Below are 14,752 nucleotides of genomic sequence, written 5' to 3'. Positions count from 1 at the left end.
GGAAACTAAATCAAAGAGACTGAACAGAAAAGATGGGAAAGGTCATTATTTTTGAAGCAACAATATTTTATTTTCAAAGCATTCCCTTTAGCATTACCATTGCAAATAGCTTTCTGCTAACAAGATTGTCTAAATTGTTGCAAATACTTCATTGAAATTAGGTTTTTTGGCCATTAAAGTTGGAATTCTTTCGATTGCTACTTTAAGAGTGGTGCAAGCCTGTTTAAAATAAGTGGATTATATGAAAAAATTCAAAGCAAATAAAACAACTGAGTTTTCAAAGAAATATTGTCATTCTACAAAACAGGACCTTGGTTTATCTTATCTACATAAACTTGCCGAATATTGATTGGATTGTGAAAATGGACGAGAGCTAGAAATTATCTGTGTCAGGTCCTTAACTGTTAAACATTAATCCACACTCAATGTTGGGGCAGCATTTTCCCTCTATGCCTATGAATTGACCACTTGACTTCTGGTAAATTAGCTTTTTTTAACATAAAATTAAGGTTGCCCTTACCGGCAAACAGCCCAGGTCTCACCGTTATATCCACCAGCATGGCGAAGGCTATGATTTTAATTTATATTTGTGTGATCTGGCATGCAACTCTGCCATTAACAGTAAGTAACATAAGCAAATCCATTTTTTAAATTATCTTTTCACACAGAACTTTTAGAAATGTTTAAATGATTGTCTTGCTTCGGTTTTGTTAAACCTTTCATTCAAAAGAAAAGTGATATATTTATGTCCTTGGAAGTAAATTTCCAAGAAAGTGAATTTTTTTAAATTAATCGAGTTTCCAACTTTTGTTAAAAATTTTGCTGGTTGTTTTCTATATAAATTGTAGGCTGACTTTGCATTTTGCTAATGTGTTCTAAATTGGGAAATGTCTTCTTTCTAGAAATCCATCTATTGGTATGACGGTGGTAAGTAGCAGTTTATTTTTACCTGCAAAAGGATTAAAATTGTGAAAAGGAAGCTGTAAATGGTGGCGTGACACTTACACAGAGAGATGTAGCACTAACCACAGTTCAGCAGAACATGTGCACTAGTAAACAGAATGCTCATATAAAATTGTTGGAGGATATGTTGGATGACTGAAGTGTTCAAGTAGCAACATTTGCATATTATAATGAAAAAGATAATAGGGTTCAATTGATTACACTTAGTCAAAGGAATTTGTTAATGCTGTCTGCAGTTTTTACTTTATTTATTCAGATTTGTCATTTTAATTACTTCCATTTTTGCAGAATGCCCTTCATTTTTTCTCTCTGTGCCAAATAGATTTATTTAGCAAGTTGAGAAGAATCATGAGTCTTTGAAAGGTTGAGGAGCGGAAGGGTAGTGGCTAAGAAACAGCAATGGGCAACTTATGTCTTGCTTTAGAGATATAAAGGGATCAGACACGATTCCAGATACATGAGAAAGGTTTGATAACTTTATGTTTTGATCAATATCATTGACCTGTTGTGTTTGAAAAGTGAGTTTTGTTTTTTTTAAAATCAATTGAGGGCACTTATAATTTTATGGTATCGTTATGCAATAGCACAGTTAAGGACATCTGTTGTGTTACCAATAGGTGTGAATGTAGTGATAACTGTTTTACATTGTGGCTAATAAAAAGACTCCAACAGGGATAATTTTGCAAGTTTCTTCTCCTGCTGTGAAAATGAGTAACTGTCAAGGATAGGACAGCAAAATTGTTGGGCTAATTCTGCGCAATGAGATTCCACACTAATTCTCAAGAAATTGTCACTAATCTCTTACATTTAGTTAAATCCTGATGGAGAGTTTCCTCTGCACCCATTTACAAAGGCGTATGATACGCTGTGTCAAATGACAATGGAATTCATTCCCCCACGAGACTTCACGAGACTAAGATGTATCTTAGCAATCTCTGTTCATAGTACGAGAGGCTCTGTTTGATGGGCTGATCTTTGTAATGCTATTAAACTGGCGGTGACATGGTGGCACAGTGCTTAGCACTGCTGCCTCACAGAGCCAGGGACCCGGGATCTAGCCTCGGATGACTGTGTGGAGTTTGCATGTTCTCCCCGTGCCTGCGTGGGTTTCCTCCAGGTGCTCCGGTTTCCTCCCACAGTCCAAAGATGTGAGAGTTATATTGATTGCCACATCCATGCTAAATTGCCCTTCAATGTCAGTGTAAATACGTGGGGTTATGGGGTTAGGGATGGGTGGGATTATTGTCGGTGCCGACTCAATGGGTGGAATTTTACTGCCTCGCTTGGGCGAGACCGGAAATTCCCTCCCAAGGTCAACAAAGATTTCTGTTGTTGGGCGCTCGCCCGCACCGATTCCGTGGCGGGCGAGGTGATAGAGTTCCGGCCGATGGGACAAATGGCCTCTTTCTGCACCGTAGGGATTCTATATTGAGATTATCGGTTGAAGTGGTTTTATGAGCCCGAGAAGTAAAGATTTTCTTGTCTCCAAGAAGCCACCTTAACACTTCCTTTCTTGAATAAAGCTGGAGATAAGCGACTCAAGCATTGAGACAACTTTTGAAAAATTGGTCTTGACATGCAGCTCATCAGAACATTGTGGGAGTGGAATTCTTTTCTTTTCAGGATGTTTAATGATTCCACTTCAAAGGAGTTGTTATTTACTGACTCCTGAACTTCAGAAAAGATTGCAACATAATCAAACTGAGTAGCTCTGTCATGTTGTAGGAGTCATCCCACCCTGATGAATCTTTAGAGGACCTTACTCCCATCCTGAATGGGCCTGATCACCAAAAGACTGGTGATCACTCCTATTCAGAATTATACAGCAACCTATTGCAACTTGGTAGGAACCAGTGGCACAGAAGGCAAGACTGCATGTCATTGTGCAGAAGGTAGCATAGCTCATTCAGGACTTCCTTAGTAAATCACAGTGGGTGAAATTATTGCTTCTCAACTGATCCCTTCCAGATTTTCCTTCATTAAGACCTAAAAAGGGAAATGTCAACAGGAAAACCCATGCTGCTCTTTGGCACCAAAATATATACATTCAAGAAGAGGAAAATTTTGGAGAGCTGTGAGGGAGAGATCAGACTAATGGGAGAAGGTCTGCACAGCCTCAATATGTTCTATAATTTTATGATAACTAATGCTTCTTCAACATGGAGAAGGTAGTCAAGAAGGCATACGCATGCTTGCCTCCATCGGCCGGGGCATTGAGTTTAAAAATTGGCAAGTCATGTTGCAGCTTTATAGAACCTTAGTTAGGCCGCACTTGGAATATAGTGTTCAATTCTGGTTGCCACATTACCAAACGTGGAGGCTTTGGAGAGAGTACAGAAAAGATTTACCAGGATGTTGCCTGGTATGGAGGTCACCAGATATGAGGAGAGGTTGGAGAAACTTGGTTTGTTCTCACTGGAACGACAGAGGTTGAGAGGCAACCTGATAGAAGTCTGCAAGATTATGAGGGGCATGGACAGAGTGGATAGTCAGAAGCTTTTTCCCAGGGTGGGAGAGTCAATTACTAAGGGGTATAGGTTTAAGGTGCAAGGGGCAAGGTTTAAAGGAGATGCACGAGGCAAGTTTTTTACACAGAGGGTGGTGGGTGTCTGGAACTCGCTGCCGGGGAGGTACTGGAAGCAGATACAATAGTGACTTCTAAGGGGCATCTTGACAAATACATGAATAGGATGGGAATAGAGGCATATGGTCCTCGGAAGAGTAGGCAGCATGGCCGGTGCAGACTTGGACATCCAAATTGCCTGTTCCTGTGCTGTAATTTTCTTTGTTCTTTGTATACAGTGTGTGCAATGTAATTTCTATTTTGATGTACAATTGTTACAATTTGCATTAGTGTCATTCAAGTCACTAGTTGAGCTTTTTTGTAATTAATATTGTCAAGTGGACCTAATTTCAAGCTATATGTTACAGTACCACATGAGGAGAGACAAAGGAGCTCCAACTGCAGGAACAGTTCCATCACTGTTGAAAGCTTGAGTGGGTTAAAATCTGCCTCGTAACCAATGAATTGCATGGCACATCTGAGGCACTCACTAGAGTCCTCAGCATAGTTATCAGCAGGAAGTTTCCAGCATTTCTAACCTCATGGAATTCTTCCCACAATATAGCACTGCATCCCAAATATAGTCCACCGACCAAAGGAAGAACTGATGAGATACAGGTCTCAGTTCCTGACTGCCTAGATACTGAATACCTCAATAGTAATGCCTGAAGAAATTCTTGGGTGGAATTTAAAAGCTTCCCTGAAGGATGAAAGCAAATGCTTTTACTGTTTTGTTATGATCAAGTTAGCAGAGTGAACTGATTCCTCTCTTTGTCTGACTCCTCAATTGGTTGCAACAGAGATTTAATTTAATAGATGATTTTCTCAATTTAATATTTATTTAACTAAGGATACTTAAATGCGACGAATAAGTCAGCCCGATTCCTTAAGTTAACAAATAAAGAGTTAGTTTTATTGTTAATTGTAATGTCCTAACTATGTTAGGGGTTGTGGGTTTTACCAGAAGAAGAAAAGACTTGGTTTGCACATGATGGGGGTGGTTTTGAACTTGCACTCTCGTTTTGTGGTGCACACTCAAAATCCAGATTCACACCAGCGAGTTTCCCAGTCCCGATCTTCCAGGCCCCTCACTGGCAGAGTGGCGTGAAACATGGCACGGGACTGCGGGGTGGAGGCGGAAAGATGGCCGATGATTGGGTTGGGGGGAGTGAAGTGTTGACTCAGATTGGGGGTGGGTAGGGGAGCCCTGAGACCTCCATGGTCGGCTGGGGAGAGGATTATTCCTGTCATGATCAGGGTGCCCTTTAAACATGGTGTCCTGATCTCAGTGCAGCTGGGTTTTGCTGGTGTGTTGAGGTCCTGCTCCCACCCCACAGTCCCGTCAAACACATCCTCTTGATTTTTTTAGGCAGAGTTTGTAAGATCTGGAGTGAAATACGCTGGTTTTCTTGGCAGAAACAAAACTTTTTGACAAGATTCCCCCAGTGGATTCAAACAAACACACAACAGGTTTTATTCAAGGGCTGCACTCTGCACTGCATCAGATATAAATCTAAATAAAACAGCAGCCTGCACAGACACCCTAATGACATCAGCATCAAATTATTTGATCAACTCTTAAAGCAACCTGCAACCCTTTATAAATATATAACATCCACAACTGACTCTCCACAAAAGATACCCACCTTGGACAGTCAATTCAAGCTTTCTTAACACATATGGGCCGCGATTCTCCCATCGCGATCCCCAACTTTTCTGGCGGGTCGCTGTGGGAGATGCGCGTCGCCGACCTTGTTCCAGGATTTGCACATGCACCAGGAACGCATGTGCATCTCCCAGAGTCGGTGAATAATCACCGGTCAGACCACGCTGGAAACCGGCGGGAAGGCAGGTAACTAATTTGAATTTTTTTTTAATGCATTTTAAATATGTTTTAAATCTAATTATTGGGAACTATCAGGACCCGATTGAATCTTCCACCCCGCCAGGAGTACTTCATTCCGGCGACGTTTACACTAGCACCACACATTCGGGGAACTAACGGGAGACCCTGCCGGAATGAAGGGGAAGGCAATCCGTGCCCCCCAGGGGTCGGGCAGCAGGGCGGTGGTGCCCCCTGGGCATGGGCACCCTGGCAGTGCTAGCCTGTGCCCCTTGGCACTGCCCAAGGGGCAAAGAGCCCATGCCTGGGGGCACCTTGGCACTGCCCATTGGGCATTGGGCAGTCCAAATGGGCCAGGCCTAGGGGTGATCGGTGGGGGTGGGGGTCCCACTGCCACTCTGCAGACAGGATCGGTCTGGGATGTGCAGAGTTCCAGAACTGTCAGACTCCAACACGAATAGGCCCCGCCTCCCTGGGTTTTTGCTGATATTCACGATTGGGACCTCTGCAGTTCACAGAATGCGGAGATTCAGGTGAGAAGCTGAACTGACAAAAGTCGGGATCTAGAACAGCTTTCCTGCCAATTCAGAGCTTTTGGGAGAATGGCGGCCATGGTTTCAAATCAGGATGCGGATGATGCATTTCAGCAATCCTGTATCCAGTTGCTTATTCACAGCTAACGGGTCACATCCACAGTAGCTGCTGGTTCTTAGGGTTTCTAACTGGAGGCAGTGCTATTGATTTGGAATCTCCCTTAAGAACCCTTGGTTGCAGCAATGAGGTCTTCTGGTAGGTTTTTCAAATCACAAGAGGCTCAATTTTGGTGAGAGGCATTTCAGAAAAAAGAGGGGTAGGACAAGATTGCTGCCCTTTTGGCAGTCTCTCTGACTATTCTAAATCCAATATCTTTTCACTGGATCCATAAGCTGGATCACATGACCTCTTCCTGAGATCTCCATGGATGCTATGGCTACACTACAGGGCAGTACAGTGATACAGTGGTTATCTCTGCTGCCTCACAACGCCAGGTTCAATTCCAGGGTGACTGTGTGGAGTTTGCCCATGCTTCCTGTGTCTGCATGGGTTTCCTCTGAGCGCTCCAATTTCCTCCCACAATCCAAAGATACGCTGGTTAGGTTGATTGACCATGCTAAATTGCCCTTAGTGTCAAAAGATGTGCAAGCTAGGTAGATTGGCCATGCTAAATTGCTCATTAGTGTCCAAAGATGTGTAGGTTAAGAGGATTAACCATGGTAAATGAGTTAGGTTACAGGGTGAGTGTGTGGGCTTAGGTAGAGTGCTCTTTCGGAGGGTCGATGCAGACTTGATAGGCCAAATGGCCTCCTGCTGCACTGTAGGGATTCTATGGAATTAAAATAACTTGTGTCCTTCACAAGTACAACATTGTAGCTGATGTAAGCCACTGTCCCTATGCTTAAAAAAAATGTTATTTTCCAAAAAATTTCAATACATATGTAGGTCTGGCTGATGACATTCTCAAGTAATATATCTCCAGCAGATAACAAAATGGATGAATTGTTAACATAAATAGGAATAAATATGTATGATCTGATCAGCTTAAGGTGAACAAGGCTGGGAATACTGAAGGGCGTTTGACATTTTGGAAAGACAGGAAGCCAGGAAAATGAGGTGGAGTAATCATGTTAATTGAGGATAACATTACTACAGTAGTGTGAGATGGCCTTAGCTCAAAAGAGCATGATGTAGAATCTGTGGGTAGAGATAGGAAACAGGAAAGGTAGTTTGGACCAGGGAGCAGCGTGGGCTTGGAGGGCCGAAGGGCCTGTTCCTGTGCTGTATTGTTCTTTGTTCTTGTTCTATAAGCCGCATCACAGTCATTATACTGTAGCAGAGTATACAGGAAGGAATAAATGAAGTGTATAAGAAATGAATCACAATGATCATGGGTCACTTTAATCTACATGTAGATTGGATGAATCAGATTAGCAAAGGTAGAGTGGAAAATAGTTCATCAAGATACAATTTCTTAGAGCAGTACATTCTTGAGCAAATGAGGGAGCAGGCTATTTTAGGCCTGGTAATGAGAAATTAGACTGGATTAATCAATAACCTCAGGTAAAGAAGTCTCTAGGTGACAACAGTCGTAGCATGATAGAATTTCACATTCAGTTTGAAGGGGAGATGTGTGGGTCCTAGACTGGTGTTTTAAACTGAATAAAGGTAATTATAAGGTTATAAAGGTAAAGCTAAAGTGAACTGGGGAAATAGGTTAAAAGGTAGGACAGGAGTGATTCAGTGGTTAACTTTTAAGGAGATATTTAATAACTTTCAGCAAAGATTTAAGCCATTGAGAAAGAAATAGGCTGGGATTCTCCCGAAAAATTCTAAGTTCCCAACATGCAGGATAATGGGAATAAATCCTGCTCTTTTTTGTGTCATATCCAGAATGAGTCTCCGACACTCTGTGCACTGCACTAGGGACCCCGGTTCGATTCCAGCCTTGGGGGACTGTCTATGTGGAGTTTGCATGTTCTCCCCATGTCTGCGTGGGTTTTCTCTGGGTGCTCCAGTTTCCTCCCATAGTCCAAAGGTGTGCAAGTCAGGTGGATTGGCTTGCTTAATTGTCCCTTAGTGTCCAAAGATGTGTAGGTTAGGTGGATTAGCCATGGTAAATGCACAGGGTTATGGGGATGGGATGGAGGGGAGGGCCTGGGTGGGATGCTCTCAGAGATTCGGTGGATATTCGATGGGCCGGCTGGCTTCTTTCTGCACTGTAAGGAGAGCAGGGAGTAATGAATTTAATGAGTGCTGAGCCAAAAGTGAGGGGTGGCACAGTGGCTAGCACTGCTGCCTCACAGCGCCAGGGACCTGGGTTCGATTCCCGGCTTGGGTCACTGTGTGGAGTTTGCATAGTCTCCCCGTGTCTGCGTGGGTTTCCTTTGGGTGCTCCGGTTTCCTCCCACCGTCCAAAAATGTGTGAGTTAGGTGGATTGGCAATGCTAAATTATCCATTAGTGTCAGGGGGATTAATGGAGTAAATATATGAGGTGTAAAGGGATAGGGTCTGGGTGGGATTGTGGTCGGTGCAGACTCGATGGGCCCAATGGCCTCCTTCTGCACTGTAGGGATTCTATGGATTCTATTCTATGAAATAGGTCTGTTATCAAATGGACCTGGGCTGCATCACTTGGAAATGCTAAACACCCAAATAATTGCACAATGAATTTGGCACAAAGCAGCAGGTGATAAATGTTTGTCATTTTACAGAGTATAGGATTTGATACCTCAAGAATGACAGCTATATGAATCATAGAATCCCTACAGTGCAGAAGGAGGCCATTTGGCCCATCGAGTCTGCACTGACCACAATCCCACCCAGACCCTACTCCTGCAACCCCACATATTTGTCCTACTAATCCCCTGACACTAGGGTCAATTTAGCATTGGCAATCAACCTAACTTGCATATCTTTGGACTGTGGGAGGAAACTGGAGCACCCAGAGGAAATCCACGCAGACACAGGGAAAATGTGCAAACTCCACACAGACACTGACCCAAGGCCGGAATTGAACCCGGGTCCCTGGCACTGTGAGGCAGCCGTGCTGACCACTGTGCCACCATGCCGCCAATAGCATTCTGGAGTATAACTTCATACTACTTCACGCCATGTGGCAAATATACCACCTTGCTGAATCATTTTATTACACTGTAAATGTACCACAGAAATGTTGAAGGTTTAAATAGAACACTGCATATGAAATGTTTAATGCTTATTGATCCTACTTGTGAGGGAGACCTGGATATTTCTTCAGTAACTTCATCAATTCATGAACTATGCCAGTTCCAACACTGATTGGAATTCAGCAACTTCATGCGGAGAATGAATGAATGATGCATTACTAACTTCTGAAACTCTTCTTAAGAAACAGATGATGAAGAAGACCCTGATGATCCAGATTTTGAGTATGAAGAGGAAAGCACAAATGCCACGGACAGAAACTGGCTATATGATGATTCAGAGGAAGAAGGTTTTGACAAAGTTTTTGACAATCTTTTTTCTGAGTGTAGAATGGAGTATCCAATTATTACCTATTAAGGTTCGATCGCTGCTATTTTGCAATATAAAGAGATAAAAGCAACTGATGAAGCCATGTTCTGTCCTGGGATAGTTTATAAAGTTAAAAAATCTGACCCACCACCAGGGATTTCTTCAGGGCTGCCCTTGCCTTTCTGAAAGTGCGATGGAGCCTGCTTACAGGTAAAAGTGGGGTTTCCCCCAAACTGCGGGTAATATGGCGACAACTTTGAGGAGTTTCAAGGCAAAGGTCACTTAAATAAGCTGTGTAAGACGTCTCAGATGAGGGGTGAGTAGACCATTTCTTGAGCACAAAACTGGGAGTAAAATATTGAATTTTGGCCAAAGATACACCTGAAATATGCCTGATACATGGCTATTGAGTCTTCTCGATGGTCATCTTGCAAATCATTTTGGTCCTTACATATGATAAAGAGGGACCTTTTTACAGACATCTCTCAGAGGTTGGTCAGAAACTGTCTTTTTGATTCCTTTTGCATTAAAGGGACTATTGGAGAGCACCGGCATAATTGTAGCAAACATCTTACCTCAATGTGAAGCCATAAGGAGCAGGAACGCTGCTTCTGGCTCCATAGGCTACCACAATCTGTTGCTGCATCACAACCTCCCCATCCTCCTCCTGGTCACCTCCCTTCCATCCCAGAATCTACCCCATGCAATAGCTGGCATAACAACTCACCCAAAGTGGTCCAGAGAAACGTGCAGAGCAGCCTCATGGGACCCACTTGCATCTCATTGGAATTTATTTAGATGAGGCCCAACTTAAAATGAGCCTCAGATTCTTGTGTCTGGTGTGGGAAGCACATCAATTATCTTGTGAGCCTAAGCAAGTTATGCTCCCTATTCATTCTTCTTAGCAGCATGTACAATCTAACTCCAGAGCATACTGATGTCAGAACCTTCTCAGGGAGCCAGTCACATCCCCTTTGGATTTATTTTGTACGGACTATAACGCCAGTGGGATATCAGGCTGGATTTAAACGGTTCCCTCGGTGGCCCAATCAGACTACCAGGACATTTCCGAAACTAAAGCGAGATTATATTCATATAGGTCCCTTGGTGATTTTGGAATCTTTCAACTGGATGACAACCAATGACACTCTGCATTGCATGTATGGAATTCACTGCAAAGAACTGCCCACCATCTCTGGCAGTTAACAACTGAAGCCATAGCACTATTTTGTTAGCATAATAACGGAGACCCATAAAACATTCGCAGTGCTATTGGTCTCATTATTGTGACAATGTTTCTTTAAATCCACATCCCATGCCTTTTCATTCTTCCCTTACCATCCTTCTCATGCCACACCTATTACATTCACTCCACTTCTCTCATATAAACCCTACTACATTCCACACCCCCACTCCTTCTCCAAATGCCATCCCAATCCCCCATTCCACACCTCCTCATTCCCTCCCATACCCAACCCACATTCTCTACCTCCCCTGCATTCCTCCCTCTCAATGCTACCCCCCCACCACCACCACCGCCCCCCACCCCCATGCTATTCTTCCTCCCGGATGCCGCCTCCCATGCTTCCCACCCGCTCATGCTGATCCCCTCCCATGTCATTCCTCCCATCATGCTCTCCCCCACCTCTTATATCATCTACCTGCCACCCCTACCCCCTAATACCATACACTCCCCCATTGTGAGCGAAACAAGAACTATTTAATTATTCTCTCAAGTCACAGGAATATCTATATGACTATTAAATCATATGATGATTAAAATAATAATTTGGTAAGATTCGTTCCCATCAGACTATGTCTTGCATAACATTTTGAAGTATGATCTACCTAATGTTTGTCTTTGGAATGCCATTTGCTAATGTGTGTACTCTGAGTTCCACAATTAAAATGGATGAGAGAAATAATATTAATGGTTTAATTTTTTTTTCCAGATCTTTGTTTAACGAACCCTTGTGAAAATGAGGGTACCTGTGAAACAATAGACACAGATTTCAAATGTCACTGTCATCCCCTTTATACAGGAAAGACATGTCAAATAGGTAATGACTGTTCCAAACATTGCTTTTCAGAATTCACTTAATACTGATTTATTATGTTTGGCTTGTATTGCAATTAAAAATAGAGGCTTTAATGGCAACAGCTTCTGAGTTTTAAAAAAATGAGTTAATCAAAAACAAAGAGCAAAGCAACTGTGGAGAAACCCATTATTTTATTCAGCCAATACTGTTGCACCTTCCTCCATTTTTTAATGTTACTAGTTCATGCGTCATTGAGTAGCACATTATTCCTACAGTGCACCTCAAATCCCACGGGGTAGTGCATATCCTTGATGAGTTCTTCCTTGTTTCTTTTTTCCTGGAATACAAAGTAGCTGAGGATCCTTAACACGCTGAATATTAAATTTAGAAGATACTTCAAAGCATCTGAGTCAACAATTTTTAAGTCGCAATCAAATTATGCATGTGCTGTGTATGGTGTCATGTAGAAACATCAAAAATGCCCTCTCACTTACATTATTATAATAACAGAACTTATACAAACATTATTCTTTAGTTTCTAGTTTATTTTATTAGTGTCACAAGTAGGCTTACATTAGCACTGCAATTAAGTTACTGTGAAAATCCCCTAGTTGCCACACTCCGGCGCCTGTTTGGGTACACTGAGGGAGAATTTAGCATGGCCAATGCACCCAACCAGCACGTCTTTCCGACTGTGGGAGGAAACCGGAGCACCTGGAGGAAACCCACACAGACACGGGGAGAATGTGCAAACTCCACACAGACAGTAACCCAAGCCGGAAATTGAACCCGAGTCCCTGGCGCTGTGAGTCAGCAGTGCTATCCACTGTGCCAGCGTGCCCCCCTCCCCTCCCCACTCCCCCCCCCGCCATTTGGTAAATGGGGCAAACTTTAAAAGTGGTCCAAGCTGGGGGTACTTTGCACAAATCTTTGTAGGTAGCAGGACTGATGAACAAAACATTTAATAAAGCAAATGGATTCTAAGCTTTATAAATAGAAATATAGATCACAAAAAAACCAATAGGTCATGCTATACATATATAAAATAATCGTTTGGCCCCAGCTGAGCTATTTGCTCCATTCTGGGCACCAAACATTAGGGAGGAAACTAAGTTAAAGGCAAATACTGCGGGTGCTGGAATCTGAAACAAAAACAGAAAATGCTGGAGAAACTCAGCAGGTCTGACGGCATCTGTGGAGAGAGAATAGAGTCAATGTTTCAAGTCTGAATGACACTTCATCAGAGGGAGGACGTGTGGACTTCAGACTGGGTACAGAGGAGGTTTAATGTAATGGCTCCAGGGACAGGGTTTACATTGGAGAAGCTGGGATTGGTATTCTCTGAGTCAAAGAGGCCCAAAGAGTCAAAGTATCAAGTGGAGTGTTATGACGAGTAAATAAAGAGAAGTCGTTCTCAATGGTTGAAGGGTCGATAACAAGAGAGCACAGATTTAAAGCGATTGGCAATGAACTAAAGGCAACATGAGGAAAAACCTTTTTATGAGACCGATGGTCATGATTTTGAATGTATTATCTATAGAGTGATGGATTCAATACTATGCAGGCTTAACTTTTTATTGCGTAACAGCGGTGCTTGTGACTGTGTTTCTTGACTTTCTTTTGCAGCTTTGACACAAAAACGTGGGCTGCAGTACTTCAAACCTTGTTTCACAAATTTGTTTTTGTGTCAAATGGGGCAATGTCCAAGGTTATTTTATTTATTTAGTTTACTTTGCCTGGCTCCAGTAACTCATTCCTAACTTGTGCATTAATGGAGCTGCAAAAGACCAAATTTGACCTCTTGAACTCAACCAACAACGACTCTTTGAGTGCCCTGCGCAGGTACCACCACAGGCTTTTAGGATATTTTAGGATATTAGATGTGGTTTTGTCAGCATCGCTCACCTTCTCAGCACACATTTTTTAAAAATAGGTAATATTTTGAATCAGATACATTTTTTGCCTTTGTTTTATTTAGAATGCTATTGTGCACAAAGTGTAACATAAGAACTGCTATAGGGTAAATCATTCTTTATTTTTGTCAACCTGTATCAGCAGCTAGAAGAAAGGGACACCATTTGAAAATAAAAGGTTTCCCATTTTGGACAGAGAGGAATTTTTTTCTCTCCAAGCGTTATGAATCTTTGGAACTCTCTTCCCCAGAAAGCAATGGAAGGAGGATCAGTGAACATTTTTAAGGCAGAGATCGATAGAATCTTGACTAACAAGGGAGTCAAAGGTTATTGAGGGTGGGTGGGAATGTGGAGTTGAGGCCACAGTCAGATGAGCTATGGTCTTATTGAATGGCGGAGCAGGTTCAAGGGCCTGAATGGCCTATTCCTGCTCCTAATATTCCTGTATGTAGCAGCAATTTATCACAGATCAGGGCCATAGTGATCAGCAGCCGCAATCCCAATTGCACTATCAGAGAAATACTTGAACCTGAACCTCAGGAAGCTACAGCTTCTAATACCACTATGAGCTTTTCCAGTTTCTGCCTTGCAGTTTGTCCATGTGAGATCCTCAACTGTGCTGTTCTATGCTGCATATTCATCAGCTTGGATTAGATTCTAACTCACTTACTGGCAAAAGGACAATGTGCCCACTGAAATGTCTAAGATATTTAATGTTATGCTATCTTAAATGTGATTTATTGGTTTTTAACCACTGATTCTTATATTCCACCCTGTCAGTTAATACAGCACTGAACAGACGCTGGAACATCAATGGCAGAATGTTTCTAAGATAATAATAGGTTGCATACTCCACATTTCAAATTCTCTTTCTGAGTGTCACAGAACATTCTTTTTGAAGGAAAATATCATGCTGTTCCAAATTTATATTTTGGAGAATTTTGGGTATATTGTTTAATGATTAAGTAAGGTTGCAAAGGAAGGAACCATTTAACTCACTTTGCCAGCATGCAGTTCAGAGTGCACTACCGATTCAGACACAGCTGACAGCTCTGCTTGCTTGCCACTGTTTGCCTCTAGATAATTTAACTTAAATGATGCACAAAACAGAGAGGCGAGGTTAGTGTTAGAATTTAATAGGATCTACAAAACAAATCCAAACATCAAGCCAACATTAACCAAACCTAGGTGTAACTGTAGAACAGTTAGCATAGTGGATGCATCCCAGTTAGTTTCCTCTCCATTAGAGCAGAACTTTTGGTGCCTGTATCAAATTTAGCTGCAGCTTTCCGAACTGTGTTCAGTTCAATACATTTGGCATCTATTATTATTGCTGGTCTTTAGTGTAATGCTTGTTTAATTTTAGAAGGAGGTAACATTATTGTTCAAATGATGAAATCT

At 42.3% G+C, this 14,752-nt stretch overlaps 1 protein-coding gene across 2 annotated transcripts in view; it reads left to right on the top strand.

Annotated features, from left to right (window-relative positions):
• The first annotated feature begins 427 nt into the window (after window positions 1-427).
• The window catches only part of LOC144500418 (factor VII-activating protease-like), a 39,240-nt gene continuing 24,915 nt past the window's right edge, over window positions 428-14,752 (top strand). The window contains exons 1-4 of one of the 2 annotated variants that reach the window (XM_078223275.1): window positions 428-621; window positions 903-927; window positions 9,281-9,379; window positions 11,352-11,459. In XM_078223275.1, coding sequence (XP_078079401.1) covers window positions 559-621; window positions 903-927; window positions 9,281-9,379; window positions 11,352-11,459 — 295 coding nt within the window. In that variant the 5' untranslated portion in view covers window positions 428-558. Of the gene's footprint in view, window positions 622-902; window positions 928-9,274; window positions 9,380-11,351; window positions 11,460-14,752 lie in introns of both variants that reach the window. The other variant, XM_078223274.1, reaches the window with a different exon arrangement.

This window comes from Mustelus asterias, chromosome 11 (genome assembly GCF_964213995.1).
Source record: "Mustelus asterias chromosome 11, sMusAst1.hap1.1, whole genome shotgun sequence".
NCBI classification, from domain to species: Eukaryota; Metazoa; Chordata; class Chondrichthyes; order Carcharhiniformes; family Triakidae; genus Mustelus; species Mustelus asterias.
Note: the sequence above shows the minus strand (reverse complement) of the source record. Positions and strands in the feature narration are given on the sequence as shown.